Source organism: Perca fluviatilis, chromosome 23, assembly GCF_010015445.1.
Source record: "Perca fluviatilis chromosome 23, GENO_Pfluv_1.0, whole genome shotgun sequence".
Classification (NCBI taxonomy): Eukaryota; Metazoa; Chordata; class Actinopteri; order Perciformes; family Percidae; genus Perca; species Perca fluviatilis.
In genome coordinates this window covers 18,225,195-18,238,954 of record NC_053134.1, presented here as the reverse complement: position 1 = coordinate 18,238,954, position 13,760 = coordinate 18,225,195, and the positions used below count along the sequence as shown (strand labels likewise).

General features: G+C 41.0%; 1 protein-coding gene across 2 annotated transcripts in view; it reads left to right on the top strand.

Annotated features, from left to right (window-relative positions):
* The window catches only part of tbc1d22a (TBC1 domain family, member 22a), a 136,668-nt gene that overhangs the window by 31,797 nt on the left and 91,111 nt on the right, over positions 1-13,760 (top strand). Inside the window, exons 7-8 of one of the 2 annotated variants that reach the window (XM_039791347.1) lie at positions 1,653-1,781; positions 4,638-4,703. In XM_039791347.1, the coding sequence (XP_039647281.1) occupies positions 1,653-1,781; positions 4,638-4,703 (195 nt within the window). Of the gene's footprint in view, positions 1-1,652; positions 1,782-4,082; positions 4,146-4,637; positions 4,704-13,760 lie in introns of both variants that reach the window. The other variant, XM_039791348.1, reaches the window with a different exon arrangement.

Below are 13,760 nucleotides of genomic sequence, written 5' to 3'. Positions count from 1 at the left end.
CACTTTTACAAATGTATTCTCACATAAACTGTCTGACGCACTCACGCACGCACACAGACACGCACACAGACAGAGAAAGGTAGCTCCCCTAAGAGGCAGAACACATTTAGTCAAGCAGCAGAAAGTTTTCTCTGCAAAGTGAAGTGTGTCATTCACGGACTATGTAATCCCAGGTGGTTGGGTTTGGTTTGCGATTGAACTTGGCCAACAGACTCCCAAGCAAGTCCAGGTTTTACAACAGGAGTTTAGAAATGAAGGCTCATTAAATAGTAAATACTGACAGACAAATAATTACGAGAGACAAACAGCGTAAAATGTCAGGCAGTTTCAGACTCCGAGAAGTCGTGGAATGATACTGAATATCTACGGAGCTGAATTAATGAGTCCCATGTGGAACCTGCAAGTGTGTCTGTGAGCATGTGTCTCTGTGCATGCGTGTCAAAAATAGACAGGTATATTAGTTTGGAGACTGTTACCAGTTGCTTGCTAACATTTTTATGGGCCTGTACTAGAATCAGTAAGGCATTGTAAATGTTCATTGTTGATTTTACAAAATGTTAAATTACATTTCAAATGTTCAGGGTAGTGGTATTAAGTATAGTACTTAGTATAAGTAACCCTAACCCAATACAAATGAAATGGTTTGTTGCAGATAATTTAATTTCAAACTTAATTTTCATAGTCTGAAGATTGATGTTATTGCATTTATAATGCGGTCAGATTTTAGGACTTTTGACATAATACATAATTTGCCATTTTGGGAAATGTGCTTATTTACTTATTGCTGAGAGTTAGATGAGAAGACCCTCCACCTTGCCCCCCCCTCTCTCCTCCTCAATAGCTACAGACACAGAAATGGCACATCCTAAGGAAAGCTCATTGTGGGACTGGCTCTAGTGGCTGTAATTCTGCACCAAGGCTGAATTTTAGGAAAGAGACTTCAGATACAGTATTAGGGGACCACTAAGGTCTATATAAAAGAGACTTCAGATACAGTATTAGGGGACCACTAAGGTCTATATAAAAGAGACTTCAGATACAGTATTAGGGGACCACTAAGGTCTATATAAAAGAGACTTCAGATACAGTATTAGGGGACCACTAAGGTCTATATAAAAGAGACTTCAGATACAGTATTAGGGGACCACTAAGGTCTATATAAAAGAGACTTCAGATACAGTATTAGGGGACCACTAAGGTCTATATAAAAGAGACTTCAGATACAGTATAAGGGGACCACTAAGGTCTATATAAAAGCATCCAAAGAGCACCATGTCATGGGACCTTTTAAGAGTAGAACCATGGGGAAACCGCTAGCCTGGCTCTGTCCAAGGGTGACAGAATCCACCTGCCATCAAAAGAACATCTTATTCTACTACTATCTACTTCTTGTAGATAGTACTTCTATCTCGACTTCTGCTTTTTGTTTTTGGTTTATGATTGCTGAATTTTTATTGATTTGCTTTGTATGTTTGTGTACAGCACTAGTTGTAGCACAGCCTTTGTGTCTGAATTGTGCTATATAAATAAATGGCCTTGCCTTCCCTTCCCAATCATTATTGTTTCCATCAACCTGAGCTACTGAGTATGAATTAAAGTTGACTATATTATTAACTCTTTCCTACTTCTGTCCTTGTCTCACCCTCTCTTAGGGTTACCTACCAGCTAATGCAGAAAGAAGAGAGAGCGTCCTACAGAGAAAAAGACAAGAATATTTTGGCTTCATCCAGCAATACTATGACTCCCGCAATGACGAACACCATCAGGACACATACAGACAGGTATATGCATATGCGTACATTCACAGGTCCTGTTTACTCGTTGTGTGTTTATTCATTTCTTTTACATGTGACTTTAACACCTGTCTGGCAGGACAGTCTACAAAAGGTTCCATTTTCAATTACAAGAACAACTTGTTGTCACTAATGTATTCCCTCAGCACAAACCCAGGACGTGCGTGCGTGCGTGCGTGCGTGCGTGCGTGCGTGCGTGCGTGTGTGTGTGTGTGTGTGTGTGTGTGTGTGTGTGTGAGAAAGTGTGAGTGAGAAAGTGTGTGTGTTTTGACAAGATTTGGCCATACAGACAGGATTACTGGAACCAGTTCCATGCTTTTTTCCTCTCTGTCCTTTCCTGTTTTCTCCCTCATGTACAGACTGATGTCGGTTTGTCTGCCTGTGTTGACATGGAGGGAGGGTGGTTGAGCTCTGTTCACAGACTAGAGACAACCAGCCCCAAGCTTCAGAAAACTGCTTAAATGAACACTTTTCTTTGGCTTTGAAAATAATATCTACTTTTACTCTTTTAATAGGTCTTTCTCTCCCCCCACATACTTTTCATTTTAACACTCGGCCACTTCCCATTCATTTCAAGCCGATAAGAAACATCAAAGTTGGCTGTCGATGGCAAAAACACACGTTTCTCATATTTAGTCCAATTTCCCATTGATCTCCTCTGCACTGTTCCAGGAAGCTGGCATACTTTGTTTTGATGACTGTTTGGATTGTGTCTTGATGCCTCCTTTTCTGCCAAATTCTGCTTGTTCCAACACTGTTTTTGTTGAAGGACTGAGCTGTGATGTTAAGTGAATTTCTTTCTGTGTGTGGTAGTGTATTTGCACACATGTCAGTGTGTTTGTATGTGTTTTGTGTATATTATGTTTAAGTGGCTATAGATGTATTAGCATGCGTCACAAGTTCCTATATGTTTTATGTTTGTCTATGTGTTTGCTCTTATTAGGTGGTCCATCAGCAGTGTAGATCTCTCCATCTGTGTCCACAGTTGACATCTCTTCTTGTGTCTGTCTCGTTTATATATCTGTTTATGTTGTTGCTAACTTGCCCCAACAGCTTGTGTATGTATGTGTTTATCCATATGCATATTGGTATAGCTATTGTAGAAGTCCCAGCTTGCACTGCAAGCTTTTTGAAGTACTGCTGTGTATTTGTTCCATCCCAAGAGAAAGTGTTGAAAAGAATTCAATCTTTTTTTTATTCTATCATAACATATGTATACACTGGAGTTCTGTGTTTAAAACAATTGCTCCTGTTAAGGCTGCATCAAACAATTTTTGACCACTAGGGACAAAACTCCTTTAGAAATAGTCCCTAAACACATTTAAAGTAGCAGGGCTTTGTAATATTATGGGCTTCTGAAGTTACTGTGGCTACACTGGCAACCCGCCTAAATCCTTCTCCTTGCCACCTGTCATATGTAATGTACATTCGCTTATCTTCACTCCACCATTTTTTACTATTCAGAGTTTTTAGCTTGTGTGATTTTTGTAAGCTGGCAGTAGCTGCCTACAGTTTTATATGGGTAGTTGGAACCATATAGGAAAGCAAATCAAAGCAATGGTAAGAATGCTGCTAAAAGTTGCATGGAGGGTTGTTTATTCCCAGTGGGATGAGCGCTGCAAGGATTAGAGTCATTCCAATAAGTATAATACCAGCTTAAATCCGACCAAAAGTAAACGCAGAAATTAGCCACCTAATTACCTATTGTGGCTAACTGCATAGGTATCTACTGTTGTAAGAAGGGCCACAATCACAAGAATATGAACCAGGTTGAAAAATAGCCACATTTTTCTTCATGTCTGAATGTGACCCTATTCTAGGGTTTTACCCATTCCTAGTCTCGCACCACCGGACCTATCTTCATAGCACTGGGTCGACATGGAGTATGGTCTGGCTACATCGCCTATTTATCGAAGATTGGAGGGAAAATACTTTTGTTTTTTAGTTTTTTTTTTTTTGGTTTCTTCAAACCAATGGTAATTGTCACGAGTGACGCTAAGCCAAAATAGCGAGAGGGAGACCCGCCACATGTCAGGCTTTATCCCAGAAATGTACACCCATTGAGCCAGACTAACCACTTCCTGAGTAGATCTGAGGAGATTTAACAGCTGCCAAAAACAGGTTTAAATGCGGAATAATGAGGACAAGTGCATGAAGGGGACTTCTGTGTGTGTGTGTGTGTGTGTGTGTGTGTGTGTGTGTGTGTGTGTGTGTGTGTGTGTGTGTGTGTGTCTGTGTGTGTGTGTGTGTCTGTGTGTCTAACACCTTTCTCTCCCATGTTGCTGTCAGATCCACATAGACATTCCCAGGATGAGTCCTGAGTCTTTGGTGCTGCAGCCAAAGGTGACAGAGGTAAGGTGGACAGAGCAGACAGGACTGTGAATACAGCTCAGTTCCCAGTCCTGTCAGTAACGAGCCACACACTCTCACAAACGACCCGCCCCGTCCAGTCTGGACAATTTTATCTGGCTTGGCTCCAGCCGCTGTCCTGCATCCGTCTGGCTCCCTTCTGATGATTCTGTCTGCCTGTAATGTTGTCCATCTGCGGGGCAGACACTCTGAAATGGTATAAACGTGGTCAAACACACAAAGCAACCCACACACAAATGTACTCTCAAGCACATAGCATCACAAAGACATCTCAACATATGCACACTTGCATTCAAGACCACTGCTGCTATCCATTTCAGACCACCGAAACCCCCGTCCGCCTTCAATCAAGGATACCAATCCACTAACTGTTGCTCTCTGTCTCTGTCTGTGATGCCCAGATCTGTGCTAACCTGCCCAGTGCCCGTTGCTTCAGTGTTTGTCTTTTTTTTTTCTCTCTTTCTCTCTCTGCAGATTCACATTGACATACCGAGAACTAATCCTCTTATTCCTCTCTTTCAACAAGCTTCTGTCCAAGAGGTGAGACCCCTCCCCTGCTGCACACACACACCACCTCACCTAGCAGGGTTTTCCCCCCCTTTTGCTTTTGGTCAGATATGGGTGGTAACATCATCCGTGGGACTGATATTGTGGAGCAAAAGGGACAAGTGACAGATGAAAATGAATAAGAAATGAAAATTCCCAATTAAAGAGTCTGTCTAGGAGTTTGAAATGGGAAAACCCTAGCTTCAGCACACTGCATGATCTGGCATGGGTGCGCACACACACACACACACACACACACACACACACACACACACACACACACACACACACACACACACACACACACACACACACAGAACAACAAACTAAGATTACATATAGAATAATGATGTAATACCTGCAGTCATGCATGTGATCAGATACACGCAAACACTCTGCATGGTTAGCACTATCGTATGTCATTGTTCTTCTTTGTTAGTGCTACTGAACAAAGCATTTCTTGTTACAGTTTGGTGTTTTTAAGGATATAGGAACAAATTATCTTTAAACCCTCCGAAGCATTATGTTTGATAAAACAATAACTATCAGCTGTAGTTTGGGCACATTGGGAAAACATGCGGCGAGGCACACATTACTGGAATTCTTAACTATTTCATCTTTGTAATCTGCTTTGGATAACAGTCCTACTTAAATGCTTAAAATGTATATGTGGTGTTTCTGCAGTGGTGTGAGACGTTGGCTCAGCTGGCCTACGGGACTATCAGTGCAGCTTCCCAATGCAACTTAACACGGAAATTAACTTGATTCTCTTCAATTATATGAGGTTACATTTATCTTATTATCGCAGTGCGTCTGGGAGGTCTTGTCACACATAGAACCACTGGCCTGAGAAGCAGAGAAGTAAAAAGCCCGATGGAAAAATCCCATAATAAGGTGCAGGCTAGTGAGGTGACCACGGCTCTGGACTGCCCTGTATATACACCTACACATAGATGTGAGCAAGCACACACATACTCTATACACACCTGACATGTAAGACATGTATGCATTGGCACACACCCTCTCCTAGTCGATTAGTCCACCAATCTGTCGTTTTGGTCTTGGTCGTCTAAGATGACATCCGTCGGAATTTCTGGCGGCGCCTAAACAATCAAGGAAATAAAAATGTCCTCGATATAGACTACTGAAAGCCAAGCTTTAAACAGAGGAGCACACAGCATTTTTTTTTTTTTTTCGGTAATACAATAATACTAATACAATTATTAACAAGGAACCCCCCCCGTCTCATCCCACTACAAAATCTCTCTCCCAACATCTACCGTATTACAAAAGCCCAAAAACAAAAAGCAAGCTATATGACAGTATCATATACACAGAACAATGGTACCTCCAACAAAGCTACTATACGCACAAAAACAAACAAGAATTGTACCTCTGCTATAGTCTCGCTTTGCCAGACCCTCCTCCAAAGTGCACTGAAGGAGGGTCTGGCTACTCCACATAGTGTGTGGGGATGGGAGGAAAAATGTGCTCTGGTTTAATGGCATTTCTTTAAACCAATCGGAATCGTCATGGGAGGTGCTAAACTCCGCACAGAACTGCTGATTGGACAGATAGCCTAGCCAGCTGTCTCAATTTACCCTGCAGAGATCTAAGGAGCAGTCAACCATAGTCCAACGCATTTACACAAAGAAAGGAAACGGAATATACATGCATCCGGCGGAATTTCCTGCAGCACCGGAGAAATATAGACTACCTCTGCTATTAACCTCCAAGACATGCCCAAGTCCTTTCCCCTTCTCGGGTTCTCATACACTCCCAATTAGTTTTTTAGTATATACGTTAATCTCTCCATGGACATACATTGCACCATATTCTTGATCCAAGCAGCAATTGTAGGTGCCTCCATTTTCTTCCACATATTTTATGCTTTTTTTTCCTTTTTTTTTAATGCCGAATGACTTTTCAAGAAACTTATGAGCACAGCTCTGATAAACACAAGATTGAACGTGGTGCTTTTGCGTGATTCTTTATGGAGCAACTCTGTGTTACACATCCGTCGATTAAATCAACTAATCGATTAGTCGACAAAATCGCATGAGCTTTTGCTTTAGTTGCGGACAGCCCTAGTACACACACAGAAAAAAGGGACAATAGGGCGACATATTGGCATTAATCTGTGCAGACAGACCCATGTACAATCACATTAATTCATACACACAAACACACTCGCACACAGTGCCCCAGGCAACGCAACCTTTGCTTGCCCCTGTCTTGTAAAGGATACAACTCGGGGCTGTAACCAAGAAGGTAGGGAGGGAAATAAGATCAGACAAGGGGGGTGGATAGTATGTATTACTGCTGTACATGTCCTCCTTTTCCCCCCTCACACACCAACTCTCCTTTCTTTGAGTGCAAAATAAAAGCCACCAATATATTCAAGCAGTGCACACCTTGTATATTTTGGTATGCAACAGACTCCAAAGCCCCCCCACTTTTTTTTTTATATGGTTATGCTTGCTGCTGCAACACCTGAAAATCACCTCTGCTTCATTTCATTCACTTGTTTGTCTCGGCACCCCCTCACCCATGGGGCTTGGAGAGATTTAGTCGAGATGGAAGGCAGTCGACAGTCTGTTCCATTTCGGGGAGAGAGGGATATTGGAGCAATTCTGCTGTGATTTCCTAGGTGGTATCTACGTGTTTCTTGTGTTGGAGAACAGTGCATTCTTCATGAGATGTTGATAATCAGCAATTCCTAGTTCCCAACGTGCAAAGGAAACATTCCGTTTTGGCTCCCAATTTGTGATTAATGGTTGAAAGATCAGGATTTAGTCATATTAAGAAATCTTTTTTCAGTTTAAGCATTTCACTTTTGCTTGTACAAGGAATAACTTAAAGGTGCTGTAGGGAGGATTGCGAAGCTCCAGGACTTAGCCAACAAATTTGAACATCGACAACTTCTCAGTCCCTCCCCCCTTTCTGCTAAAGCCCAAAACGATCTCCTAAGCCCCTCCCCCCACAAGGGAGAATGAATGCGTGTGCATGAGCAGTGATTGACACGCATTTAGACATTTTTGTCAGATGGCGGTGAAGAGTTCTTTGACTTGGCATCATTTTGTTGTGTGAGTTTCCTCTCTACCTCTTGAGATTACCCTCATCAGGGTCCTTGGGGTCTGGAACTGAATTGAGGGAGCTGTAACGTTATGACACAGAAGACGCAGGAAAGCGGATTTCCTCTCCTAGAGATGCACCAAGTTATGCGAAGAATATTAAAATAATGTGAGATTAACATAATTTGCAAGACTGTAGTTGGTTGTCTGTTGAGGACTGGGTGAACTCTGTTTAAACCTGAAGGAAGAGTTGTTTGGTTGGTGTTTTGAGTGTGTAGCTTCTCTGCGTCTTTGTTTTTCTGACTTTCACATACAAACAACAACAAACATTCTTTGCCCTTAGTAAACTGGGTGTAGGTAGGGTAGTGTAGTGTAGGGTAGTGTACGCGCAGGGGTTCACTCAAAGTGGTTCAATGTCTAAGTGCCAATGTGAAATATGCATGTCATCTTTTGAGGTTGCACAACAAAAGAAAGTCCCATTACCCACACTCCCTGCACGCTGCAGCACCTCTCCCTGTTTGAATAATGGGGCTTTGATAAGGAAAGATGAGGTGTGAGGAGTGGATGCAGGTAATGGGGATTTGAGGAGAAAGTGTAGGGGAAAGCCAGCGAGAGTTGCATCTTACCAATCTTCCTGGCTATCTTAACATTGATGGAATTACTTTAAATAGAAATGAGAAGCTTTGCACGCACAGCTTCCAAAAAATGACATTGCCATGGCCATATCTTTTTCTCTCCCCATAAAACAATGAGCTATGATGTTATTTAGAAAGTGACAGAAACATGACATATCCCCAAAAATAAGAAAGTGCTTGATGGGTATGTGATGGGGAGTGTGTGTGGTGTGTGTGTGTGTGGTGGTGTGTGTGTGTGTGTGTGTGTGTGTGTGTGTGTGTGTGTGTGTGTGTGTGTGTGTGTGTGTGTGTGTGTGTGTGTGTGTGTGTGTGTGTGTGTGTGTGTGTGAGATATGTATTTGAGCTCCAGAAAAACAAGCTGAACATCAAGCCTCTAATTCACTGCGGCTGACAGCATTTAAACAGCCACCCATAACGAAGATGGAAGTGTTTGCAAAAGATATTGAGGGAGATGGAGGAGGAGACATAGTCAGAAGGGAAGAGCTAGAGACCGAGACAAACTGAGTGGAACAAAGAAGAGGAAGGAGACCAACACCAAAGCAGAGGAAGTTCAAAGTGAGCTTTTTGTGCACAAAAATGCAGCAGAGAAAGTGAAGACTGAGGTGTTGCTTCTGTGCTAAAAAAGAGAGAGGCAACGAAATGATGCAGCTCAAATTTAGACTGCGCTTCCCCGTCTCGATTCTTCTTGTGTCGTTTGGACAAACGGTCATTACCTAACTGGTAAATAAGATCACACATTTTTGGATAGCATTTTCACAGCAGACTTACAGACGATAAGGAGGGTTGTGGTGGAATAAAGCATGCCACACAAGGCAGCTTTATTTGTATAGCACATTTCAGCAAAAGGGCAATTCACAGTGCTTTACATAAACATTAAAGAACAGTTAGAAAACGATTAAAAATCTAATTAAAACATTAAAAGACAAGAATAAAATTCACACTCTTAGCTGTCCATCGTGTTCGATGATGAGGGATGGGGGTGGGAGAGTGGGTTCAGCGACGTTGCCGCAGGTGCCTCTTCTCGTGGGCGTCGAGTCCGATCCTTGAGCTGCACACTCGTCCGCAGATGGAGCAGGGGAAACCAGATGCCAGTGAGGTACCAGCCGCCCACTGGTGTCTCTTGATGCGCCTCTCGGATCGTCGGTCTTGTTTGGTTTGGTATATTTGAGAAGAATGCGTGCGCTTAAAAACTAGAAACATTAACATAATTAATTAAGTGTTTTTGAAGCATTTTCTTATTGACAGTCAATATTAAAAACAGGGTCCGGAGCGGTTATCAGAACATACGCCATTAAAGGTGCCCTGTGATTATCTTGTAAACAAACAAAAGTTATGCATACATTCTCACGGCAACACTCTGTGCCTATCCTTGAGGTTGAACAAACAAGGTAAACTTATTTCCTTCATGAATTATATATATATAGAATCCTGCATTGTTTAACCCATATTTGCTAGCTTGCAGTCGTTTTCTTGCCTGTCTCTGTTGGCACTTTGCTACGCTACTTTGCGTGTTACCACCCGTCAAGTGCATCCTCATGCAACCAACAAAACAGGGACCCTCTATAGCGATACTAGTAAAATATTCCACAGGGTGTCTTTCTAACCCATCCACAAAAACGACATGAATATACTCCATAAATTCTATGTCTGTGACCAGCTTATACGCAATGATGGCTCAAGAAAAGTTACAGTTTAAACCAAATTAATATCTTATAAATCGATATTCACTTCTGCAGTGTTCCGCTCCCACAGCAAGCAAGGTTGTGCCTATTCAGCTGCTTTCTTCCACACCTGCCTGGCATGCCTCAAATTGTTCCGATTTCTACCACTGCCTTCCCACACCTAACACTTTCCAAAATGTACACTTCTATGATTATGATTATGATCATTCTAACTATCCCAGTGGTTCTCAACCTTTTTTGTGCCAGCGCCCCCCTATCCATTATCCAGGTCCCTACCGCCCCCCATCAAATATTATGTAGGCTAAATGCCCCGAATATTAATGATTATGCCCCAATATAGGCCTATTATTGTTGTTACTATTGTTATCAAAAATAATCAAAAAAATCAAATCATTGAATGACAAACAACACATGTATTAGTTTCCCAGGTATCAAAAAGCCATGTGAATAGAAAATATATATATTTACAGGTTTTAAAGAAAAATCAACCATTTGACATTCAAATTAAATAACAGCAGCCAATCAGAACGACTAGATATGTAACATTCAAACTATAATTAGGTATTATCAAAAGGCCTGCTGCATGGTGTGAACCTCAGCACCTTTAGAAGATGACTATAATTTGAATGTCCTTTTTTGTTTGTGAAGTTACCTTGGGTGTCATGAAATGAGCTTTAAATAAAATGTATTATTATTATTATTATTATTACAAACACTAACAGTAGCCAATCAGAAACAGCTAGCAATTTAACATTCAAATCTAGTTTTCATTCAAATCTAAAATCGAACTGTACCAACGGAAAACAAGCTGGCACTTATCAAGGGGTAAAAGCAGAAGGATCACACACACACACATGAAACGCGCCGCATGCCTTTACACACACGCATAAAACGCTAGCGCACACACACACACATACGCATGCAAGTATTTTGGTGATGACAAACGACTTGAAGAACGACACCTACCGAATGGAAATAAGTTTACAACCTTTGAAAGTTAGTGAGAGCCGTTTTTAATACTTAGAAGAGTCTAGCTATGTTTGCTATCGCCTGTCTTATGAAAATAGCAGAAAAAAACGTTTGGAGAAACGCCCCCACATCGCTGTGTTTTGTGGAGGTGTGAGAGTCCGGTACAGTAAACAATGACATCACTTCCTCTATCAGCTTCCATAAGAAAGTTTTAAAACACCAAATATAAGCCCTGGGGCCTGTTTCACAAAACCAGGATAAGGGGTTAAAGCGAGTTTCCAGTTATCCTGGCTCAATTTATATGACTTCGGTTTCACAAAAGCGGAGCACATAAATCACCATGGAGATTTATTCTGTGCAGCTAGCCTGCTCCTGACAGCTAACAGAACCAGGATTTATTTAATCCTGGAACCTTTTCTGTTCACCCAGCACTGGTTTTACCCTATTGTTATTATCAGCCTGGATTAAAATACAGCATATTGCTGTTCATTTAAGAAAAGTTATTAGTTAAAATTGTGACCATTATTTTTATAATTATTATGTGACAGTCATTGTTACTGTTATATTGCTGTATGAAGACTGATGTTCATATTGTTGTTAGAAGTTTGATGAATATATTATGGCAGTTTTGAGATGATTAGAAAAGGCTGATAACATTTCAAATGTTTTCAAATGAAGTCTGTTACTAAGGAATATATACAATGCTGTACATTTCTATAGTTGACCAATGCACCTTGAATTATTTTAGTTGAGAATTTATTTTTTTTATTTTTAACAATAAGGATGTGTTTATTCCCTTTCATGTGCACTGTATTTGGAATTCTTAGCACAAATTTGTGTTGTCCAGTAAACTGGGACTATAATTTGGGAGGATTGAACAATTTAAGAACATATCTATTGTACAATCCTCCCAAATGATAGTTTAGTACTGGACCAGTAACTATCTAGTGATGTAGGCTACTGTACATTCATATAACAACAGGTAGAGGACAACTCAATGGTTTTGACCTTATATTGGGGAAATAACTGATGAATATACTCTGTTCCATTCATGTTTACAGTGTGCATGGAATTTATCACTTAATTATCTTTATAGTTTCTAGATTTTAGTCAATTTCTTCAGTGTCTTTATTTTCTATGTCCATACAGTATATGAGGGAGCAAGGCATATAATATGTAGAGAAAACTCGTCCTCTATAAAAATAAAAAACGCGAGAAAAGCTGGCAGATAATAGCGGACCACTGAATGCTAGTCTAAAATATCCATTTATGAACTACTGCTCTTAACTGAAACCATTCAATGAGTCACTGTCATTTGCAAAACGAACAGTTGTATGCTACACTTTGCATTAAAAGAGCAGTGGAAGTTAATATGACTTAGGAAATTTATATTTTAGCCCATAAGAGAGAGAGAGAGAGAGAGAGAGGAGAGGGAGGAACAGAGTGAAAGAGATATTTACGATCATATTTTAGTTGTAGAAAATTGATCTTGATGGTAAATTTCAAGGCAAAGAGTACAACTGTTAATTTGTGAAAATGATTAGTAGCCTAATCCTTGAATGGTATGATTATGGCCGGTTTCAATTCAGAGCAGTGGTTAGTTATGTTTAGGCTGCATTCAGTCGGTCCGTGATGTCGCTTGCTGGCTTTTCTCGCTGTTTCATTACAGCGCCGTGTTTCTTTTCTTTTATACAAATCATGTGTTTCACGTCATCATACTTCCACAAGAAGCTGCTGCTCACTCTGTATAAAGTATGTACAATATTCTCCCCTTTTGCATCAGTAAATCTGTGATCGACCTCAGCGGTCTTTTTGAGGAAAGCGTGGGCCGCATCTATCTGAATTACTTCAGCCCGGCTCGACCTAGTCGCTCCTCCTCAGCCTGGCTTGGCCTTCGTGAAACGCACCAAGCCAGGATGCTCAGATTAGACTAGGACAAGCCTCGCTTTATCAGTTATCCTGGATTTAGATATTCTGCTTTTGTGAAACAGGCCCCTGAACTGGCCGGGAGTTTATGGAACAGCTGACTGTTTGCCAAACAACAACAAAGCACAGTCGATATCTCTCGCTCGTCTCTTTTCTTTCTCTCTTTCTCCGTGAAATGAAGCTGCTTTCAGGTACAGTAGGAAACGTTGTGTTTAATAAACCATCTGACGAAAAAGTGTTACGGTTAAATATAAAGTCTACTTGTGCTACATGGGGTTACAGAAACAACAGGACGTCCACAGCGATTGCTTTTTATCTTCAAGTAGGCTACAGAGCTCATTTAAGACGATGCTCACGTCCCGTTTCCATGAAGGCAGCAGGAGCTAAACAAAGCTGACAAAGCACAGAGAAGTTAGGATACCCGTCTGGTCCAGTCGCGAAGTGCTGTAAACTGGCAGCTTTTAATGTTGCAGACTACTTATTCTTTAGTAGTTTAAGTGTAAACATGTGTTGTTATTGTGAATCTTTGGTTTAAAACTAGCTTTCAAAACGCCCCAAAGGAGCACCTCAACCCCTTTCCAAAATATTGCTTCGCGCCCCATCATCTTCTGGCAGCCCTGGAAGTACGTTACCGCTTGAGAAAACTGAATTCTAATGTTTGGCAGGCCTGATTTTCTGCCCGAGAATAACTGGGTGTCAGTGAACATTATTCATTATTAACGTAACATTTGTGAGGGAAATGATTAATTAATTAATGGATTGATT